Source organism: Mchenga conophoros, linkage group LG6 (genome assembly GCF_057382185.1).
Source record: "Mchenga conophoros isolate Kocher_MC1m ecotype Shallow Benthic linkage group LG6, M_conophoros_male_GT1.1, whole genome shotgun sequence".
NCBI classification, from domain to species: Eukaryota; Metazoa; Chordata; class Actinopteri; order Cichliformes; family Cichlidae; genus Mchenga; species Mchenga conophoros.
Window position 1 is genome coordinate 5993527 of NC_140531.1, and position 23729 is coordinate 6017255.

The 23729-nt window shown below is 39.5% G+C and overlaps 1 protein-coding gene across 1 annotated transcript in view; it reads right to left on the reverse strand.

The window, feature by feature from the left end:
* LOC146571961 (hemicentin-1-like) overlaps positions 1 to 23729 on the reverse strand; it is a 33933-nt gene that overhangs the window by 1187 nt on the left and 9017 nt on the right. Inside the window, exons 10-32 of the mRNA XM_085278431.1 lie at positions 22888 to 23148; positions 22407 to 22664; positions 21853 to 22113; positions 20990 to 21244; positions 20457 to 20717; positions 19979 to 20236; positions 19455 to 19715; positions 19040 to 19294; positions 17758 to 18018; positions 16457 to 16714; positions 15904 to 16164; positions 11003 to 11263; positions 9979 to 10000; positions 6760 to 6814; positions 4786 to 5254; positions 4491 to 4700; positions 4106 to 4366; positions 3240 to 3497; positions 2865 to 3125; positions 2465 to 2725; positions 1358 to 1621; positions 262 to 522; positions 34 to 115 (exon numbers count right to left, since the gene is read on the reverse strand). Coding sequence (XP_085134557.1) covers positions 34 to 115; positions 262 to 522; positions 1358 to 1621; positions 2465 to 2725; positions 2865 to 3125; positions 3240 to 3497; positions 4106 to 4366; positions 4491 to 4700; positions 4786 to 5254; positions 6760 to 6814; positions 9979 to 10000; positions 11003 to 11263; positions 15904 to 16164; positions 16457 to 16714; positions 17758 to 18018; positions 19040 to 19294; positions 19455 to 19715; positions 19979 to 20236; positions 20457 to 20717; positions 20990 to 21244; positions 21853 to 22113; positions 22407 to 22664; positions 22888 to 23148 — 5515 coding nt within the window. The remainder of the gene's footprint in view (positions 1 to 33; positions 116 to 261; positions 523 to 1357; positions 1622 to 2464; positions 2726 to 2864; positions 3126 to 3239; positions 3498 to 4105; positions 4367 to 4490; positions 4701 to 4785; positions 5255 to 6759; positions 6815 to 9978; positions 10001 to 11002; positions 11264 to 15903; positions 16165 to 16456; positions 16715 to 17757; positions 18019 to 19039; positions 19295 to 19454; positions 19716 to 19978; positions 20237 to 20456; positions 20718 to 20989; positions 21245 to 21852; positions 22114 to 22406; positions 22665 to 22887; positions 23149 to 23729) is intronic.

The window sequence follows — 23729 nt, forward strand, 5'->3', positions numbered from 1 at the left end:
CAATACAATAAATGGCACATAAGTTCCACTCACATGATCCATAGGATGACCGAGTATAAGAGTATAAGACCCAGAAGAATAGCAGGGACTATGACAGCTGTTAATTTCCATGCTCCTAAAAAAGTGATCAAGTGAATTAGGGTGGCACTTTTAAATACTAATAACTAAGCCTGAACTAAAATGAACCATAACCAAACTCAACCAAATGAATAGAATACACAACTACAGGATCAGATATGAGACAAATCAGATTTAACTTACTTGATACAACAGTCAGCTGTAAGGTGGAGTAATGATGCCCTCTGGTGTTCTGTGCAACACAGTAATAACTCCCGCTGTGTTCAGGTCTGAAGTCAGTGATGGTAAAGTTCTGTCCAGAAGTTTTAGGTGACTCTTCATCGTCCTTGTACCAGGTGTAATTAGCTGCTGGGTTAGCATCACTGCTACAGGTCAGAGTCACTGAACTGCCCTCCACTATCTCAGCAGAGGGACTCACTGACACAGAGGGAAGCTTTGGAGCATCTGGAGGAGAACACAGAGCGGACCTGTACTTTTAACAATACAGTTTCAACCCACTTTTTCCACACACAATGCATGACAATAATATTGGGAGCTGATTGTGATTGTTAAGTAAACAGGAAAGCTGATGTTGTTCAGGTCATTAGTTCTGTTTCGCTTTGTCTTTCTAATTTTTTTGTAAGCTGTACAAAGTTGCCTCTTGCTTCAGTAACTGCTGTTATGCTGTTTACTCATATATTAAAATATATTATTTTAAAATATGAATATTAAAATATTAAAATATTAAAATTACGAGAAAGTGTTACACTCCGTCCTTTGCACTAAGTGGTCACAAAAGCTTTACTTTATTAAGAATTTCTTCCCTGGAAGGCTGTATTTTGCTACCTGTTTGTCTACCTGTCTTGATTTATCAGTATGTAAATCACCAATTCCATCTGACTTTTTCATATTATAAAATAACTAAAATTACATTAAAATAGAATCACTTTTAAAATGAATTCAGTAATTTGACATCATTTTATTGCTTACTCCCGTGATATGTTGCTCACACAGAAACTCCCTTTTGATCATGTAGTGGAGTAAGCAACAAAGCTGATGGAAGACCAAGTAAAGCAAATGTTAACATAATTTAAAGCACCAAGTGAAAGTTTTCTACCCTGCTTTCTAAATCTGGGACTCTCCAACATTTTGACCTTAGAACTGAAGAAGCCTCTTGGATGAGGGGTGAAACGTCTTCAAGCAACTTAAAGAAGTCCAGATGCTTTTCTTTCCAAGCTCCTTAGACTACGATGACCTGGATGACTGAGAACCTTCACAGAAATAAGCCTGTTTCACTCACATGTCACATTAATGGAGATGTTGTATGTTGGCGATGAGACCCCCAGCTTGTTCTCAGCTGTACAGTGATATTCCCCAGAGTCAGAGGACTGGATGGAGCTGAAGATGAGCTGTGGTTCTTTAATGAGAGGGGTTTGATTGTTCGTCTTATACCAGGTGTATTTAGCTGCTGGGTTAGCATCACTGCTACAAGTCAGAGTTACTGAATTGCCCTCCAGTATCTCACCAGAGGGACTCACTGACATAGAGAGAGGCCTTGGAGCATCTGGTAGAGAAAGAACATAGATTATATGCATGTTAATAGTTTCTGCAAAGGTTTATTATTGATTATTGATCAAATCAAACAAATCTGTGAACCTAATGGTTACACTAGTGTACACTAGTGTTTTTCAAGCTGTTTTATGTGTAAACAGAGAGCTAATATGATAATTTAGTTTAAAGTTGCTTAATATTTAAGGTTGTGGCTTGTGTCTATAAAAAAAATGAATGGGGTCTGCCTTGATATAATACAATAATACAAATCTCTGTATGAGACTTGTACACAGCTATCAAGCAAACCATTGATTGGGTAATGTCATCTATCATCTGCCATTCTTAAGCGCTTATCTAACCACTGGAGATGGTCCCAATTCAAACTGGGTAAGAGAACATCATCATCAGAGAGGGAGTACAGCTGTACAGCCCTCACATGCACCCATACCTTCAATTTAGAATTGCCTGTTAACGCAACAAGTGTGTCATTGTACTCTGGGAAAACATGTAAACTCTGCAGGAAGGTCCAAGCTGGGCAAAGGTGCGAACCCAGAACCTCCCTGCAGTGTCTAACAGAACAGAACATAAACTATCTTAGTCACTGAACTGCTACCTCGCCACAACACAGAATCATCCCAGACAAATGTATGATCATAAATTGAAGTCAGTGATGATAATGATATTAAAATGTTATTAAAATGTTATATTAAAATAAATTTACTTTATTTAGGTCAGCTGCTGAACTGTAATTATAAAGCAGTTTGAGCTGCAAACTGATAATATTGGCAAATTCATAATGAGATAAAATATTGACAATAACTAGCTGAATGTTGCTTTTAAACACTGTCTGACTTACATGCCACATGGATAGAGATGTATTTAGGCGTGGAAGTATTCACTTTGTTTACAGCTTGGCAGTAATATTCTCCAGAATCAGTGGGCTGTATGGAGATAAAGGAGAGCTGTGGTTCTACAACGAGAGGTGTTTGGCTATTCTCCTTGTACCAGGTGTAGTTAGCTGCTGGGTTAGCATCACTGCTACAGGTCAGATTCACTGAATTGCCCTCCTGGATTTCACCAGAGGGACTGAACAACACAGAGAGAGACTTTGGAGCATCTGAGGGAGAAAAAAAGAGAGGTTAGTATTAGTTCCTGCAAAGACTGAGTTATTCACTAAATCAACTCCATGACTGCTCAACAAGCTGCTCAGTGAGGAGATTTGGATGGTTATGCATAAAGGTGAGTGAAGAACTTACATATCACAACAATAAAGATGGATTCAGATGTCGTCCTCCCCAGGTGGTTCTCAGCTGCACAGACATACTCTCCAGAGTCAAAGGACTGGATGGAGGTGATGGAGAGCTGCCGTTCATTAATGAGAGGTGTCTGATCACCATCCTTGTACCAGAAGTGGTTAGCTGTTGGTTTAGCATCACTGCTACAAGTGAGAGTTACTGAGCTCCCCTCACTGATTTCATTAGAAGGACTCACTGATACTGAGACAAACTTTGGGGGATCTGAGAGAAAGAAAATGATTCAATTTGTTAGTATTTCAGGGAAATAATGAGGAAGTAATGCTCTCAGTGAGAGAGATTTCTGGACCATCTGATGTATAAATTAGTTTCACTCACATTTCACATGAATAGAGATGGTGTCAGATGTCGCCCCCACGCTGTTGTAAGCTCTGCAGCGATACTGTCCAGACTCTGATCGCTGGATTGAGGTGAAGACAAGCTGTGTGTCTACACTTTGAGGTTTATTGTTATTCCCCTTATACCAGGTGTATTTAGCTGCTGGGTTAGCATCACTGCTACAAGTCAGAGTTACTGAATTGCCCTCCACTATCTCACCAGAGGGAGTCACTGACACATTAACGGGTTTTGGAGCATCTGAAGGAGAAGATATGAGGATGAATCAACTTCACGGTGTTTGAATCTAAATCTGTTCCTCATGCAAAAACTTTCAGGTCAACAAATGTGATTTCTGTGATGCAGATATATTCCACTGTGGATTTCAAATATGATGGCAATTAAAGGGAAATCTTATAACACGCAAAGATACATTTGTGTTGTATTGAATGCAGTATGTTGCATAACTATGACTAAAAGCTCTGTAGTTTGTTTTGTGTATGCTCAGTTTGGCAGTGAAAACATTGCTGCCTCTATGTGTTTTGCGTAGATCACTAATGACAGATCATGCCAGAAACAGAAACAAGAAAACCGATGTGAGCAAAAAGCAAAATGAGCTGGTTCCTTTTTTTTTTAATTCTTATGGTAAATGTTTTGTTGCTTTCATAAAGCATAGAGACATTTGACCAGAAACCCTTCAGTAACTGAATCATTCAGATGAAATATTAATGGGTTGTACAGTAGGTTTACACAGCAATCGCCTTTCAATGAATTGAATGTTTAATATTTGATGATAGAAAAACAACTCAGGAGAGATGGAATAAAGTAAACGGGTTCAAGCAAACTGTTATTAAAGTTGATTTACTCACATTTCACGTTAATAAAGATGGACTGAGATGCACTCCTCCCCAGCTCATTCTCAGCTGTGCAGTAATATTCTCCAGAGTCAGAGGGCTGGATAGACGAAAAGTCGAGGACCGTTCCTTCACTGATACGTGTTTGGATGTTTCCCTTGTACCAGCTGTAATTAGCTGCTGGGTTAGCATTAAAGCCACAGTTTAGAGACACTGAAGTTCCTTCCTCTGCTTCAGCAGAAGGATTCACTAACACATAGTAAAGCTTTGGAGAAACTGGAGGATAAGAGAAAGTTTAAAAAGAGGGCTTTAAACATAAGGTGGTCTTTTTTTATTTTAAATCTTGACATGTTTTGTATGATTTTAGGATTTTTATAGTGACACTGTGGAGTAAACTCACACACTGCAGCAGAGCGATAACCCTCATGTCCTTTAACAGCACAGGAATAGCTGCTGTCATCACCTCCAACAGAGACTCGCAGAGATGTTTCTTCCTCTATTTTCTGTCCATTTTTGTACCAAACATATGATGGAGGATCAATTACATCACAGCTGCTGTGACACTGCAGCTCTGTGTGGCTTAACAATCTTCTCACCTTCACCTGTAAATCTGGATTTGTAAGGAAGAAACAAATAATCCTCATTTTAAACTAAACCACCAAACAAAACAGTAGAATTTTCAATGAAAATCTTACCTGTGACAGTCAAAGTGACTCCAGGTGAACCAGTATAACTTCCATCAGGCTGATTTGTTACGAATCTGAACTTGTACTCATCAGAGTCTCTCTCTCTCAGGTCTGTGATCCTCAGAGTGCAGTCGTTCTCATGAAAGCGGTACTCCGCTCGGCGCGAGTACGGCGCGTATGTTTTCAGATCCAACGGTTCATCCTTGTTTTTTATAAACCAAAGTCTTTTTTGAACTGCAGTATTCATATTGTGTCTTGTAGAAGGGTAACTATAGCTGCAGCCTATGTCCACTGTTGATTTTTTCAAGGCGCAGATGTGAGTGGAAGTGTAAGTCACTGACCAACCATTCTGACCCAGTACCGCTGTAACACAGAGCACATCAGACACTACAGACACAATCACAGTGACATTAATAATGGAAACGTTTGTACGAAGTGTCTTTAAAATGAAATGCAAGTCATTGAGACAAAGCTTTCTCTATATGAAATTTAATATTTTATTATGCACTTTGACTGCCATGTTATTATTTATGTTCAACACTTTAATAATTAAGTTTTATATTGATGTACACACAACTGTGTGCTTTTCTGTAGTTTTGTATATATTTATAATTGTTTGTTATTTCTCCCTGCTGTCTTACTATTTATATTTTATTCATGCACAGTTGCCATGACAATAAAGGACTATTCTATTTTATTCTGTTCTATTCTAACAAAGAAAAGGTGTTGACTAAGAAAGGCATCTGTAATTTTAACCTAAATTCAGATTTAATGTGCATCTTAATTATTGTTAGTGTGTTAAAATGCTCGTGTTTCAAACAGTTTACTGTGCAATGAGACTGATGATAAGTTTCATAGTAAACTTTATAAAATGCAGAACAGAAGTGCTGCTGCGTTTGCAGATCTCTGAGAGCTGCTTTACTAGAAACCAAAAGGAGAATAGAAATTGAAGAAATTGAAGTGAAGATGTTTGGTTCCTGTTTTGTTTTAGTATAGAGACACCGTAACTAAATACTTCAAATATACTACTATCAGACCCACTTAGAGTTATTTCAAACAGCAATGCAGTTTTTATGCAGTCATACACAACAGAGACATGTCGAGATAAAAACATCCTGAGATGCTGATGGTGGGAACATTTTAATAATCTGTGGAAATGTCATGATAAACACACTATAACTTTTAATATCATATTATAACTTTAAAACAAATGTCACTCTTTTAGCTTCCTTCATTGTAAAAGTTAGTTATTCAGTACCCGATGCAGTGAGAAGCAGTACAAATACAAATTCAATCCTTGCTGCTGCAGTTGCACTCATGGCTGCTCCTCTCTTCTGTCTGCGTGACAGAAAATTGTATCAGCAAAGAGTTTAAATATTGTATTTTCCAGTCTGCAAAAACACAATAAAAATAAAGATATAAAATAGTAACTTCTACTTACCATAGAAAAATATGTTGTCTTTAAAAATCATGTCCCTGTTGGGAAGCACAAGACCGAAAAGTAAAACTGTCACACTTCCTTCTTTTTCATGTGATTTTTTCAGCATGAAGCATGAATAAGGATGAAGCCATTACATCTGGGACTGAATGCTGTTGTTTTCAAAACCACATACAGCCCTCTAAATGTGTTATATTAAAGCCTGAGGAACTAATTTTGTGGTGTTTTAATACCAAAAGTAGCACAAGAAGTATGGGGGTGTGCTCATGCATCTAATGGCTAGCTTAATCACATGTGCTCCACCCCCTTGTGTCATAGGTCGAATGTAATCATTGAGACACGCCTCCGGTCCCTCTGTTCCCCCACCTTTTTCCAACAGTGTCAGCACCATTTTTAATTTTTTGATTCGCATCATACTGTTTATGAAGAAGAAAGATAACTGTGGAGGAGCACTAAAGGTGTAGGTGCTAAAGCTGATAAATCCATCCATTTTCCTCTAGTTATCTGAGGTCGGCATGTGGGGTCAGCAGCCTCAGCAGAAAAACCCAGGCCTCCTTCTCCCCAGACACCTCCTCCAGCTTATCAGCCGGAGGCCACCACCTGATGAAGCCAGCAGTAACACATATCTACACAAAGCAGAGATGAGATTCTGAGGTTCCACCACTTTCTACACCTGTAAACTCTGCTCATAAAAATGATGAACAAAGGGCCACAATGGCACTACTAACCAAAGGTGTTTTTGTTATTAATTGGGGGAAATGGCAAGATAAAAATATGGTCACAGCAGCAGTTCATCGATGGAGTTGCTGGTACCTGGCTTTTTAAAATTTCTGATGCTATTATTTTAATAAAAGTTTGCAGTCACCTAGGATTTGTTCAAATTTTACTTTTTTTAAATTTTGATATAAATTATTCAATTATTAGAGGTGTGCAAACACTCTAAAGAGAGGAAAGAAGAAGACAGAGAAACAACAAAATAACAGTAAACACAAAGGCAAGCAAAGAGCCACAGAAATGCATGAGAAGGGAAAGTGAGGATGAATGAGGGATGGTCACTGTGTCAGATTAGAGCAACAACAGCATGACCCCTGAAATACACCAGGTCTGTGGTGTATTCTCATGTCCGAGATATTGCAACCCCCGCACTATTTTTTCAGTTAAAGAAGACCAGAAGTGTTTCATAGTCAAGGTGTATAATCTGCACCGGGTCCTTTATTTTGAAAATCAGCTGGTCTGACTGGGCCCTCCAGTCACATTTGGTACAATTAAGGATGAACTATAACTAAATTATGACTTACTTATCAGCCTTTCTCTTGACTTAACTATTAAATTTGAACTGGTTTGCTAGAGGAGCCCATGTTTACATACAATATTGGAATAATGTGGTGCTATGAGGTCTTTTAAAAAGATATGGGGTCTGATCATTCAGGATATAGAATTTATAGAATCACAATTTTGAATCCAAGAAAGAAAGAAATACAGGAAGCCAAAGATGAGATGCTAATATAGGTGGTCTAGTAACTGTAGTACTCTAGTTTGAAATGTTTTGGATCAGCTTAATGTTTTCAGAAGAGCTGATAACAAGCAAGCCTAGAATTTTATCCAAAAATTAACATGGATTTCAATAGTGTCACTGAGACAGGATGTTCTGAACTTCTGAACGTATGGTGCAGGGGAAAGAAGCATCTCCTATTATATTTCTAATTCAAAGCATCAAATCCTCATCCTTTATTTTGTTTTTGTTAATCTATTAATACTTTACTTGTATGTGTCTGTTCTTGTATTTTTATGGAGATGAAATAATTTTAAATCAACTGTATTATAAATAATAGGATGTGTTTTAAAATGATTATCAGGTGCTGTGTGCGGTATGGTGAATGAATGCAGGATGTGGTAGATGAAGGTTGAACATACTTTAACCCTCAGTGTTTATTCCAAGAAAAGAACAAGTACAGGTAGTCCAGAAACAGGCAACAAGAAATCCATAAGGCACGAGGAAGCACAGGGGAAAAATTTGGAACAGCAGAGCTAGTGGGACAACTCAACAGAGGGTGAAGGGAAACAAAATCAATAAATACACAATGTAATGCAGGAAGAGTAAACATGAGGGGAACAAAGCTGAACCTAATACCATAAAAACAGACATGGAAAGTAAACTGAAAACTAAACACACAGGTCACCAAAACTGAACAACAAATAACCAAACAAAGGGAACACAGCTGATGCAGACTTGATGCAAAAGGGCATAACATAATCTGAGTATACACACTCATGACTAATCTTGAGCTGCAGTGACTGTATTTTAAAGTCTGTGCACACCTGGTGAACTGCAGCGTGGCAGACTCATCTAACCCACAAATGATCATTATTAAAATACTTTCCATCCTCCCAAGCTGTGGTGGGACATGTGGAACATTGACTTTGTCACTGATATTAAGTTATTTTTTCAAGAAAGTGGCACATGCACTGAATAGTCAAACTACTCCAACAATGACTCACATGAATGAGATATTTGTTGTGTTTCAGCTGGATTGCACAGCATTTGGAAGACCTGCATGTGAGAACATTTTCAATAACATAACAACATTACCATTAACTCACTGGAATAAGGCATTTATTTCAGTTCTGTTTATCTGTTTATATTTCCCATTTTATTTCTTGACCTCAGTCCTTTTGTCCCTCCCATCCAAGACATGAGGAGGTCACTGTATTCTGCTCACTTATATGCTTTTACCCACAGTCACACACTGACAATATGATAACACAGAGATGATTGGATAATCAAGTATTACTCGGATATAAGTCCTCTAAATTTGTGTTTATTTGTTTTCCTTTAATGACAGTAAAACATGACAGTGGCAGTCAGAGGAAGCTGGTTAGGTTTTACATGTACATTTACACTAAAGTTCAGCAAAATGACAGATGAATCCCTTTACTGTGGTTTTACATGACAAAGAAAAAAAAGGTGATATTTGCTAATTCTAAACTAACAACATTTTGCTTCAATGTAATCACAGAAGGAACTCCGTAAAGGTCTTCCTTATATGAATATCTGCAGTTCAGAATACAAAACATAAAGAAGGGTGACTCGATTCAGTTTTATGTTTGATTAATTGGTTTCTTTGTATTAATTTGAATTATGATGTCAGTAATGTATTTGCAGAGCACAAAGAGAGCTTTAAACACAACCTATGGGTTAAAGGAAATGTAAATACAAAAACACCTAAAACAATAATTTGTTTTCCAATTATTAGATAATTGCAATAATCCAGAGAAATGGAATGAAAAAGCAAAAATCAATAGGTTATATCTGATCAATATTCCAGGAGAAGTAGTGATTCTTATCAATTGTGGACAGACGAATGGACAAGATGAACTAATAAGAATGAAATATATAACAATATATTTTTAATGTGCAATTGAGCAGAAAAGCAGTTCAGATAATGTGTTAGCACAAATAAAAATAACAGATACAATGATAATTGTATATATAATAAGAATGTGGTGAGATTCGAGTGTATGTAATAAGTTTCTGTATATATTTTGACACCTCACGTGTTAATTAAGTAAACATGAAGCATTTTTCTCTCAACCTGATTCTCTCATGTTTCACATCAATAGAAACGTGTTTAGGTGTTGACGGCACAAATTTGTTCTCAGCTACACAGTCATGCTCTGCAGAATCAGCAGACCGGGTTAGCATCACTGCCACAGGTCAGAGTCACTGAAATGTTCTCCTGGGTTTACCAGACAGATTTACTCACGCTGAGGGAGACTTTGGAGCATCTGGGGGGAAACACAGGAAGGTAATTGTAGTTTTTGAACAAAATCAAACATCTTTGTAAGTGTAAATGACAGGATGGATGTTGTTAGTCTACTCTAGGACTCAAAGTACTTTACACAGCATGACTCTTTCACGCATTCACACAAACACTTTTTTCTATGCACATATTCACACCCTGATGGATGCATCAGGGAGCAAATTGGCATTGGTATCTTGCCCAAGGATATTTGCCATGCAGACTGGAGCAGCAAGGGATTGAATCACCAACCTGAGCTACAGCCACTCCAGCAGGATTTAGCAGGAATACTGATGTCCACAGAGACATTATGACTGACCAGTCTGATCAAATTATAGTTTCTTAGTGAACATGAATGCCAGTTCAAACTTTCCACTTTACTTGCCTCTTTTCTGTAGCAGTAAAAGAAAAGTTTGCACATCATCTTGAAACCATGGACAGATATGTTGGAGAGTTGGTTCAATAATTTCTTATTGGAAAAAACAGTAAGCTTTACTGCATTTTTGGGTGGTTTGAGCCTACCCCAGCTATGATGACATGTCAAAGAATAACAATAATGGATTGCATTTATATAGCACTTTTAGGTGGGTGAAGTGTCTTGCCCAAGGACACAACGACCGAGACTGTCCGGGCCGGGGCTCAAACTGCCAATCTTCCGATTACAAGACAAACTGCCAACTCTTGAGCCACGATCGCTCCATGGTGGCGCGATCATGCCAGAATCCCAAAGAATTCCTCACTAGTCGCTCACAGGACAAATGCAGACTCACATTTTAAACACAATTAGTCAGAAGTCTTTGCAAATGATGGGGAATTGACAAAATGTATCAACTAGAGGTATACGTTTGTTGAACTACTGTGAGCAAAACCTTATTGACAATTGATACAGATGATCAAAAATCAAATGAAAGTCTCTAAAGAGAGATAAAATCGATCAGTGAGAAGAAAAATTGTTGAATCTGAGAAAAATGAAATTATTTCCACTCACATTTCACATCGATAGAAGTATATTCAGATGTCTTCCTTCCCAATGTATTTCCAGCTATACAGTAATACTGTCCAGAGTCAGAGGGCTCGATGGATCTGAAGGCAAGCTCGGGTTCTTTACTAAGAGGTGTTCTTCCATTTGTCTTGTACCAGACATACGTAGCTGCTGGGTTAGCATCACTGCTGCAGGTCAGAGTCACTGATCCGCCCTCCTTGATTTCACCAGAGGGACGCACTGACACAGAGGGAGGCTTTGGAGCATCTGGAGGAGGAAACAAAGGGAAATAAATACATGGAATTATTTCCTTCAAAGGCTGAAAAATTGACCAAATCAAAAACCTCAATGAATCTAATGCAGGGGCTTCTCAGTGAGTAGATGGCTTTAGTAGAGAGATGTTCTCAGCCACATTATCACTTTATGATCAGATCTAGACAAACGACACTATTTAAACAACCCCATTTCCTAAAAGAAACTGGCCAGATGTTTACCAATCTGCAAAACGTCTAACCTCTAATGTCTGCAAAGTGTCTAAAAACTGTGAAAACATTTCAGAAAAATATTTTTTCATATAAAATTGTCAAGACTTTGAAGACATCATCGTGTACAGTACATCAAATCATCAAAAGATTCTGAGAATTTTGAGAAATCCTCCGCTTAAGGGATGAGGCCAAAAATCCATATTAGATGCCTGTGAGCTTTGGTCCCCCAGACATTCAGGTAACATTCTGCCATTTAGATCACTGCACGGGCTCAGGAACACAGTTCACTGCACCATTCGCAAGTGCAGATTAAAGCTCAATGATGTAATGAAGAAGCCATATATATACAGGTGTATACAGGCATATAATAATAATAATAACAATAACAATAATAATAATAATAATAATAATAATAATGATAAATTTTATTTATGAGCGCTTTTCAAGTCACCCAAGGACACTTTACAATAGGATAAAACACTTAGTAAAACAATGGCAGAATAAGAACAATAAAATAAAAGCACAAGATAAAATTAACAAACAGTGGATTCACAGTGAATATGCAGATTTGAACAGATGAGTTTTGAGTTGGGATTTAAACTGGGGGAGAGAACCAATGTTTCTTATTTCTGGGGGCAGAGAGTTCCACAGCCTGGGAGCAGAGCAGCTGAAAGCTCTGCTTCCCATGGTGGTGAGGCGGAAGGAAGGTACAGTAAGCTGGATAGAAGAAGAAGAACGAAGTGAACGGGCAGAACAAGTGGTGGTTAACAGGTCAGAAAGGTAAGAAGGAGCGAGGTTATGAATGGCCTTGAAGGTGAGCAGAAGAAGTTTGAAAATTATCCGGAATTTCACAGGGAGCCAGTGAAGTTCCTGAAGAACAGGGGTGATGTGCTGGTAGGAGGGGGTTCTGGTGATAATGCGAGCAGCAGAGTTCTGAACTAGTTGAAGCTTATGGAGGGATTTTTGGGGGTGTTAGGGAGTTTTTATTGTTTTATTTGCTTATGCTTCAAAAGTTATGTTATACATATTTCACCAGACACAGTTTTCTGTAGAAACAGGAAGCTGACCCTGTGACACTGACATTTACCGAGACCAGTACAGAAATACATATCCGCAGAAGTTGACTTGCATTATATTATTCTTAGAAATTGACTTGCAACACACATACTTTGTGACACACACACACACATACACACACAGCTTACACACAGACAGCATCAGGACCTGCGTAACAGGAAATGTGATTATATTTGCATATTGACGATGTAACCTATAAAAATAAACGAATACTGCAGTTCGGTGTGATTGCTCTCTGAGTAGTTCACCCGTGCAGCACGTTAATTATCTCGAGTGTCTCAGTGTTGATTATTCACCTGACTGTTTGTTAACTGTAAATCTCTGACAGGGGGAGACCATGCAAAAGAGAATTGCAGTAGCCAGTACGGGAGGTAACAAGACAAGAATGGACGTAGACTGGGTGGAAAGAGAAGGAAGCAATCTGTTAATGTTACGTAGATGGAAGTAGGCAGAATGGGTGAGATTATTGATGTGAGATTTATAGGAAAGTGAACTGTCTAGGATGACACCAAGGCTCTTAACCTGAGGAGAAGGGAAAACTGTGGAGTTATCGATGGTGAGTGAGAAATGGTTTGCCTTCAAAAGGTTCGATTTGGTGCCAATAAGGAGGATGGTAAATGGTAAATGGCCTGCATTTGTATAGCGCTTTTCTAGTCCCTAAGGACCCCAAAGCGCTTTACACTACATTCAGTCATTCACCCATTCACACACACATTCACACACTGGCGATGGCAAGCTACATTGTAGCCACAGCTGCCCTGGGGCGCACTGACAGAGGCGAGGCTGCCGGACACTGGCGCCACCGGGCCCTCTGACCACCACCAGTAGGCAAACACGGGGTTAGTATCTTGCCCAAGGATATTTGGCATGCAGCGAGGAGGCAGCCTGGGATCGAACCACCAACCTTCTGATTAGTGGCTGACCTGCTCTGCCACCTGAGCTACAGCTACAGCCAGGATCTTAGTTTTATCCTAATTGAGCTTTAGAAAATTAGAGGTAAACCAGGATTTTAACTTGGATAGACATTCTGTAAGGGAAGAAGGTGGGAGGGAGGAATCAGGTTTGCAAGAGATATATATCTGGGTGTCATCAGCAAAACAGTGAAACTGAAGATCAAATTTGCGGAAGATGGTACCTAAAGAGAAGAGGGCCTAAAACTGAGCCTTGGGGTACACCAGAGGTGACGGGGAATAGACGAGAGCGGAATGATCTTAGTTGAATAAACTGGGAATGGTCGAGGAGATATGATTGAAACCAGGCGAGGGGTGTGTCAGAGATGCCGAGAGAGGAAAGTCTGCTTAGAAGGACAGAGTGAGAAATGGTGTCAAAGGCTGAGCTCAGATCTAAAAGGACGAGAATGGTGAGAAGACCAGAGTCAGCTCTGATTAGAAGATCGTTAGTGACTTTAAGTAGAGCAGTTTCGGTACTGTGACATGAGCGAAAACCAGATTGAAATCTCTCGTAGATGTTATTATTAACCAGGTGTAAATGAAGTTGAGCTGCAACCACTTTTTCGAGTATCTTAGAAATGAAGAGTAGATTGGAAATCGGACGGAGGTTGTTAAAGTTGTTAGGATCTAAGGAAGGTTTTTTCAGTATAGGAGTGACTAGAGCAGTCTTCAATAAGGGGGGAATGATACCGGTGGTGAGAGAAGAGTGAATGATAGCTGAAATGAGTGGGAGTAAAGAAGAGAGGCAGGATTTCACAAGCCCCGTGGGCATGGGGTCAAGATGACATGTGGCAGGCTTTGATTTACATATGAACTCAGAAATATCAGATAAATCAGGAAGATGAAAAGTGGGAAAACGGCTCAAAAAGGAGAAAAGGTTCTGGAGAGGGCGTAGACACAACATTTGATCTGAGTTGTTGGTGGATGTTATTGATTTTCGTAGTCCAGAACAGCATCAAGGAGTTGCAGGTTTCAGAGGAATAGAAGTGCGGTGGTAAAGCGTTGGGGGGTTGAATTAGTTTGTTGAGAACTGAAAACAGAGTCCTTGCATTACCCTCATAAGAACTGATAATACCAGAGTAGAAGCTTTGTTTGGCCTTGTTGATGGAGTCTTTATACTGAAGTACATGGTATTTATAGATTTCTGAATCAACAGTTAAACCAGATTTCTTATATTTACGCTCTAGCTGCCGAGCTCTGGCCTTCAGAGCTCGGAGGTCAGAGGTAAACCAGGGAGCAGAGCGAGCGAAGGAAACAGAGTGGGTTTTTACAGGAGCCAGAGAATCAAGGACCGTGCGTAGACAATTATTATAATATAACAACAAATCATCAGGATTAGAATAGAAGTCCGGAATCTGAACATTGTCCAAACTGGTAGTGAGAATGTCCATATCAATGTTCTTGATGTTGCGGAACGAGATGAGACGGGTTGGCTTGGTAGAAGAGCAGCAGAGAGTGAGATTAAATGAAAGGAGGAAGTGGTCAGTTATGGGGATTTCAGTAGCAGAAAGATTCGAGGGAGTATATACAGGTATATACAGGTATATACGGGTGTATACAGGTATATACAGGTATATACGGGTATATACAGGTATATTTGGGTGTATACAGGTATATACAGGTATATACGGGTGTATACAGGTATATTTGGGTGTATACAGGTATATACAGGTATATACGGGTGTATACAGGTATATTTGGGTGTATACAGGTATATACAGGTATATACGGGTGTATACAGGTATATTTGGGTGTATACAGGTATATACAGGTATATACGGGTGTATACAGGCATATACAGGTATATACAGGTGTATACAGGTATATACAGGTATATATGGGTGTATACAAGTATATACAGGCATATACAGGTATATACGGGTGTATACAGGCATATACAGGTATATTTGGGTGTATACAGGTATATACAGGTATATACGGGTGTATACAGGCATATACAGGTATATACAGGTGTATACAGGTATATACAGGTATATATGGGTGTATACAAGTATATACAGGCATATACAGGTATATACGGGTGTATACAGGCATATACAGGTATATACAGGTGTATACAGGTATATACAGGTATATACAGGTGTATACAGCTTTGACATCATTCTCCTACACAGTTACTGATGTAAGGCCTTTTACCAGTGGGTGTTGAAAGGCGTTCCAATTAGAGGGTAATGCTAAACCACATACTTAATTTATTAGTTGATAGTGAAAGAGTCCAGGTGCTGAATAACATATAAAGATAATGACAGCAGCTGAAATGAATTATGAAGCAGACAGAGATTAACAAAGCAGATGTTTGAGGTTAATTAATTTTGATTAGACATGAAGGGAATTTTCAAAAGTTGTTCTTAAAAAAACTAACATGTTCACCCACATTTGACATCAATGGAGGTATATTCAGATTTCTTCCTCCCCACTTTGTTCTGAGCTCTACAGTAATACTCTCCAGAGTCAGAGGACTGGATGGAGCTGAAGGAGAGCTGCTGTTCATTACTGAGAGGTTTTTGACCATTCTTCTTGTACCAGGAGTATTGAGCTGCTGGATTAGCATCACTGCTACAGATCAGAGTCACTGATCCGCCCTCCCTGAATTCATTAGAAGGGCTCACCATCACTGACACAAACTTTGGAGCATCTGTGAGAAAAAACAATTGTGCAAATTATCACTAATTTGTTAAAATGATGAGGAATTTATAAAGTGTAACAGCTTGAAGTTTTGTACAGTAGTTGACCCTATTTTTTTTCTTCTAAACAAAGGTATAAGGCTGTAGAATTACTATAGAAATGTGACAAAGTTTTATGAAAGTTGATGCAGTATATAAAAAATTAAATAAAAATAAATCTTCTGAAGAGAGATTAAATCTCACTGTCATAGAGAGAAGTTATTGATGGATCTGAGAGAAATATATGAAATTATTTCCACTCACAGTTCACATTAATAGAAACATATTCAGATGTCGTCCCCACTGTATTAGCAGCTATACAGTAATACTGTCCAGAGTCAGAGGGCTCGATGGATCTGAAGACAAGCTGTGGTTCTTTACTGAGAGGTGTCCTTCCATTTGTCTTGTACCAGACAAACGTAGCTGCTGGGTTAGCATCACTGCTACAGGTCAGAGTGACTGAAGTGCCCTCTTTGATTTCACCAGACGGACGCACTGACACAGAGGGAGGCTTTGGACCATCTGCAGGAGAAAGCAAAGAAAAATGACAGCATTGTATCTTTTTTTTAAAGATCCCCTCCGCATATCACTACCTTATGGTGGTAGAGGGGTTTATGTGTCCCAGGGAACCCAGGGGCTATGTTGTCCAGGGGCTTCTGCCCCCTGGTAGGGTCTCCCATGGCAAAATGGTCCTTGGTGAAGGACTAGACAAAGAGCGATTTAGAAGTTCACCCTGCCCAGTATAGGGTTACCGGGGCCCCGTCCTGGAGCCAGGCCTGGGGAAGCTGCCCAAAGGCGAGTGTATGGTGGCCGGGCCTTAGTCCAAAGGGCTGAGCCGGGCACAGCCCAAAAGAGAGACATGGGCCCATCCTCCTGCAGGCCCACCACCTGCAGGAGATGCCGTAGGGGTCGGGTGCATTTTGTGCCAGCAGCAGCCAGGAGCAGAGGTCCTGGCAGACCGATCCACTGGGAATGCTGGACATCGGCCCCAGTCCACGAGATCTTCAACACACAGAGCTCTACTTGCATTGAGTGAAGCGCTGCTGACTTGAACTGAGAAAATTGTTGGGTGGTGGAAGGAATACTTCGAGGACCTCCTTAATCCCACTGGCACGTCTTTTGTTGAGGAAGCAGAGTCTGGGAATGAGGGGGATGACTCGCCAATCTCTATGGGCAAGATAACTGAGGCAGTTAAACAACTCCTCGGTGGCAGAGCCCCTGCAGTAAATGAAGTCTTCCCTGAGTTCCTAAAGGCTCTGGATGCTGTCCAGGGCTGTCCAGGTTGACACGTCTCTACAATGTTGCATGGAGGTTGGATTGACAGACTGGGGTGGTGGTTCCCATCTTCAAGAAAGGGGACCGGAGGGTGTGATGGTTGAATTATTGATCAGATTAAAGACAAAAGCTTAGCCACATTATGATTTGATGAAAAAATGAAACAAATTACCACAATATCTAAAAAAGGGTCTATGGACAATGTGAATCAAAATGAATGTAATGATTTGCAAATCTCAAACACTGACACTCATGAGCTGAAGGTTTCCTAAACGCCCTGTTTTACTCACATTTCACATCAACAGAAATGTTTGTAGGTGTTGATGTTCCCAGCCTGTTCTCAGCTGTACAGTAATACTCTCCAGAGTCAGCAGGCTGGATGGACTTGAAGGAGAGCTGTGAATCTGTACTCACAGATGTTTGATTGTTCATCTTGTACCAGACATATGTAGCTGCTGGGTTAGCTTCACTGACACAGGTCAGAGTCACTGAAGTGCCCTCTTTGATTTCACCAGACGGACTCACTGACACAGAGGGAGGCTTTGGAGCATCTGGAGGAGAAAACACAGGGAGGTAACTGTAGTTTGAATTTCTGACCAAATCAACTAACTGTGTAAGTGTACAATGACACAAGTAAAGAGTTCTGGATGGTGTTAGCAGGAACGTCAACATCCTCATTATGATATTTCCATACTAATGGTAAACAAGAAATTACAAGATCAAAAATACAGATACTGAAAATAATGATGATTGCCTTATACTGGAGTTTTTATTGACCAGACATAACTGAGTGACAAGCAGGATACAGGCAAAGTCTATCACGGCACAAATACAGACTGAAACATTGACATCTGAATCACCAGTTAAACTAACAAGCAGGTTTTTGGACAGACTTCACAGAAAGGCTTTGACTGACCAGGAAGTTTCAGCCCAGAACCTTCTTATAATAAGTCGACAATGATGACCACTGTATCAACCTGATTCCACCATAAGTACTGACATTTATTTCTTCTCGAGAAAGAGGAATCACAGAAAACTTTCTGGAAAACTGCAGTCCTCAAAGGATGAAAATGTTAAAAAATATATTTTACAAATTTTGATTGAAAAATGTACCTTAGAGGAAATCTTACTATCAGAGTCCTAAATGTCAATTTGTTTTCTTAGTGAGGAAGATAATATAGGTCATATTATGTTTTTAAACGTCATGGAGCCAAGATGAGGTTTTACTTATCAATAGTCACTGAATCACCAGCACAGAGTCAAAGTCGGGCTCTCCTCTAAGTGACCTGTGATAAGTTTATAACCATAAATAGAAGACAAGATGAAGATGAAAAGTACCTTTCATATTTCTGATTGACTGACCAGAACAGCACAGTAACACTGTGTGCTAAAAATGTAACACAAAAAAGAAAAATAACGTTTTATCTTAATTTGCTCTGCTCAGGGAGAGACAGCAGTTGTCTGCAATCATGAAGCAGGCAGACCCAAAGAAAGATGATATTATAGACCAACATATGTAGAAATACTGACAGACATGTTGAAACCTGCTTTTGTGAAAATTGTTTGACTTACATTTCACAACAATAGTGATGGATTTAAATGTTGACCCCAGCTTGTTCACAGCTCTGCAGTAATACTCTCCAGAGTCAGAGGACTGGATGGAGTTGAAGATGAGCTGTGGGTTTTTGCCGAGTGCTTGGCTGTTCCTCTTGTACCAGACAAACGTAGCTGCTGGGTTAGCATCACTGCTACAGGTCAGAGTCACTCCAGTGCCCTCTGTGATTTCACCAGACGGACTCACTGACACAGAGGGAGGCTTTGGATCATCTGGAGGAAACACAGGCAGACAACAGCATGTTTATTAGTTCCTTCAAAAGTTGAATTATTAAACAGATCAAACAACTCAACAAATCTAATGCTACAGGAGCTTCTCAGTGAGGAGACATGAAGGGAATTTTCAAACATTTTTCTTAAAAAATGTACTCACATTTGACATCAATGGAGGTATATTCAGATTTCTTCCTCCCCACTTTGTTCTGAACTGTACAGTAATACTCTCCAGAGTCAGAGGGCTGGATGGAGTTGAAGGAGAGCTGCTGTTCACTACTGAGAGGCTTTTGTCCATTCTTCTTGTACCAGGAGTATTGAGCTGCTGGATTAGCATCACTGCTACAGGTCAGAGTCACTGATCCGCCCTCCCTGAATTCATTAGAAGGGCTCACCATCACTGACACAAACTTTGGAGCATCTGCGAGAAAAAACATCATTGTTGAAATGTTGTGAAATTGACATAATGTAACAGCCAAAAGTGTAACATTTAAACATATTTTTTTCTGCAGAGAAGGAGTTTAAGGCTGTAGAATTGCTAAAGGAATGAAGTTTTATGACAACTCATGCAGTATATAAAAAATAAAATAAAATAAAAATATCTGAAGGGAGATTAAATCTCACTATCACAGAGAGAAGTTATTGATGGATTTCAAAGAAATATATGACATTTTTTCCACTCACAGTTCACTTTAATAGAAATATATTCAGATGTTGTCCCCACTGTATTAGCAGCTATACAGTAATACTGTCCAGAGTCAGAGGGCTCGATGGATCTGAAGACAAGCTGTGGTTCTTTACTGAGAGGTGTCCTTCCATTTGTCTTGTACCAGACAAACGTAGCTGCTGGGTTAGCATCACTGCTACAGGTCAGAGTGACTGAAGTGCCCTCTTTGATTTCACCAGACGGACGCACTGACACAGAGGGAGGCTTTGGAGCATCTGCAGGAGAAAGCAAAGGGAAATAATAGCAAGGTATTGTTTTGATCAAAGCTCAAATTATTGATTAGATCAAAGACAAAATCTAAGCCGACTCATTGAATTGATGATATGAATAAATGGCATTATTTACCACAATATCTGAAATGGGATACTATACACAATGTGAATCAAAACACTGACATCTCAAACACTGACAACCATGACGCCCTGTTTTACTCACATTTCACATCAACAGAAATGTTTGTAGGTGTTGATGTTCCCAGCCTGTTCTCAGCTGTACAGTAATACTCTCCAGAGTCAGCAGGCTGGATGGACTTGAAGGAGAGCTGTGAATCTGTACTGACAGGTGTTTGATTGTTCATCTTGTACCAGACATACGTAGCTGCTGGGTTAGCATCACTGCTACAGGTCAGAGTCACTGAAGTGCCCTCTGTGATTTCACCAGAAGGACTCACTGACACAGAGGGAGGCTTTGGAGCATCTGCAGGAGAAAACACAGGGAGGTAACTGTAGTTTGAATTTCTGATCAAATCAACTAACTGTGTAAGTGTACATAGACAGGACAGAAGAGTTCTGGATGGTGTTAGCACGAATGTTAACGTCCTCAGACTGGTAAGTTGCGAAGTCTTTGTTGTCGAGTCTGACAGCAGACTTATGGCATTTCCATAACTTATATCACAGTTTACTTCACTAATTGTAAACAAGAAATTATGAGAACAAAAAAAATGCTGTTATGAAAATTGTTTGACCTACATTTCACATCAATAGTGATGGATTTAAGTGTTGACCCCAGCTTGTTCACAGCTCTACAGTAATACTCTCCAGAGTCAGAGGACTGGATGGAGCTGAAGATGAGCTGTGGGTTTTTGCCGAGTGGTTGGCTGTTCTTCTTGTACCAGACATACGTAGCTGCTGGGTTAGCATCACTGCTACAGGTCAGAGTCACTGCAGTGCCCTCTGTGATTTCACCAGACGGACTCACTGACACAGAGGGAGGCTTTGGATCATCTGGAGGAAACACAGGGAGACAAAAGCATGTTATTAGTTCCTTCAAAGGTTGAATTATTAAACAGATCAAACAACTCAATGAACCTGATGCTACAGAAGTTCTCAGTGAGGAGATTTGGATGGTGTTATCAGAGAGATGTTCCCATCTACACTATGACTTTAAGATTTGATGAAATTGGACTATTTACATGATTCAGCAGATGTGGATGTGCACTGAAATGTTTATAAGTTGGCATGCAAGAAAAAAACTAATGAAGAAAATTGAATTTATCCTTTTTAAAGAAGTTACATCTGTAAAAGGTGTAAAAGGTTAATATACTGAAAGGTACATTTTGAAAAATCACAACGTTTTTATCATTTCACTACTTGATGGAAGTCAATGATCATGATTACCTGATATGTGAAATAGTTTTGTGCATTGATTTCAAAGGGAATATGTGGCATATAAAAATGCAATAAATGGAGCAGTTCAGTGATCGACAGTAGCTGAAATGAATTATGAAACAGACAGAGATTAACAAAGCAAATGTTTGAGGTTAATCAATTTTAATTATACACGAAGGGATTTTAGAAAGTTTTTCTTAAAACAAATAAACTTGTTCACCCACATTTGACATCAATGGAGGTATATTCAGATTTCTTCCTCCCCACTTTGTTCTGAGCTCTACAGTAATACTCTCCAGAGTCAGAGAACTGGATGGAGCTGAAGGAGAGCTGCTGTTCATTACTGAGAGGTTTTTGACCATTCTTCTTGTACCAGGAGTATTGAGCTGCTGGATTAGCATCACTGCTACAGATCAGAGTCACTGATCCGCCCTCCCTGAATTCATTAGAAGGGTTCACCATCACTGACAGAAACTTTGGAGCATCTGTGTGAAAAACAGTTGTGCAAATGATCAGTAATTTGTTAAAATGATGAGGAATTTAAACACTGTAACAGCTCGAAGTCTTGTGCAGTAGTTGAATCTATTTATTTTCTTCTTAGCAAAGATATAAAGTTGTAGAATTACTACAGAAATGAGCCGAAGTTTTATGACAACCTATGCAGTATATAAAAAACTTTAAAAAAAAATTTATCCTCTGAAGGGAGATTAAATCTCACTGTCATAGAGAGAAGTTATTGATGGATCTGAGAGAAATATATGAAATTATTTCCACTCACAGTTCACATTAATAGAAATATATTCAGATGTCGTCCCCACTGTATTAGCAGCTATACAGTAATACTGTCCAGAGTCAGAGGGCTCGATGGATCTGAAGACAAGCTGTGGTTCTTTACTGAGAGGTGTCCTTCCATTTGTCTTGTACCAGACAAACGTAGCTGCTGGGTTAGCTTCACTGCTACAGGTCAGAGTGACTGAAGTGCCCTCTTTGATTTCACCAGAGGGACGCACTGAGACAGAGGGAGGCTTTGGAGCATCTGCAGGAGAAAACAAAGGGATTCAATATCCTATAATTTCCTTCAAAGTTTGAATTATTGATCAGATAATGATGAAATTTCAGCCACATCATTTAGTTGATTAGCAAACAACATTATTTACCCCAGCATCTTAAATAGAATACTATAGACAATGTGAATCAAAATGAATATCATGATTTGAAAATCTCAAACACTGACAACCATGACGCCCTGTTTTACTCACATTTCACATCAACAGAAATGTTTGTAGGTGTTGATGTTCCCAGCCTGTTCTCAGCTGTACAGTAATACTCTCCAGAGTCAGCAGGCTGGATGGACTTGAAGGAGAGCTGTGAATCTGTACTGACAGGTGTTTGATTGTTCATCTTGTACCAGACATACGTAGCTGCTGGGTTAGCATCACTGCTACAGGTCAGAGTCACTGAAACGTTCTCCTTGATTTCACCAGAAGGACTCACTGACACAGAGGGAGGCTTTGGAGCATCTGCAGGAGAAAACACAGAGAGGTAACTGCAGTTTGAATTTCTGACCAAATCAACTAACTGTGTAAGTTTACAATGAGAGGAGTGAAGAGTTCTGGATGGTGTTAGCAGGAACACATGAAGATATTCCCATAACATATATTATCAGAGTTTGCCTTACTAATGATAAACAACAAACTATTGGAACAAATATCCAATTCTGAAAACAATAATGATTGCCTTATAATGGAGGTTTTATTGACCAGATGTAACTGGGTAAGAAGCAGGATACAGGCAATACAGACAGAGCCTATCACAGCACAAATTTACACTCAAACATCTGCATCTTTATCAACAGTTCAACTAACAAGCAGGTTTTTGAACTCTGACAAATCTATGTAGATTTCACAGAAAGGCTTTGACTGACCAGGAAGTTTCAACCCAGAACCTTCTGCAGATACAGCCTCTTCGCATTTCCTGCTCTTAGCCAGGTCAGCTAGCTGCCAGCTGCTAGGACTCTCCCCTTCTTCTCTTGGGGCATATCTATTTTCCACTATGAACACTCAATTGCAGAGTGTCATTGAAAGATGGCACTTCCTTCACA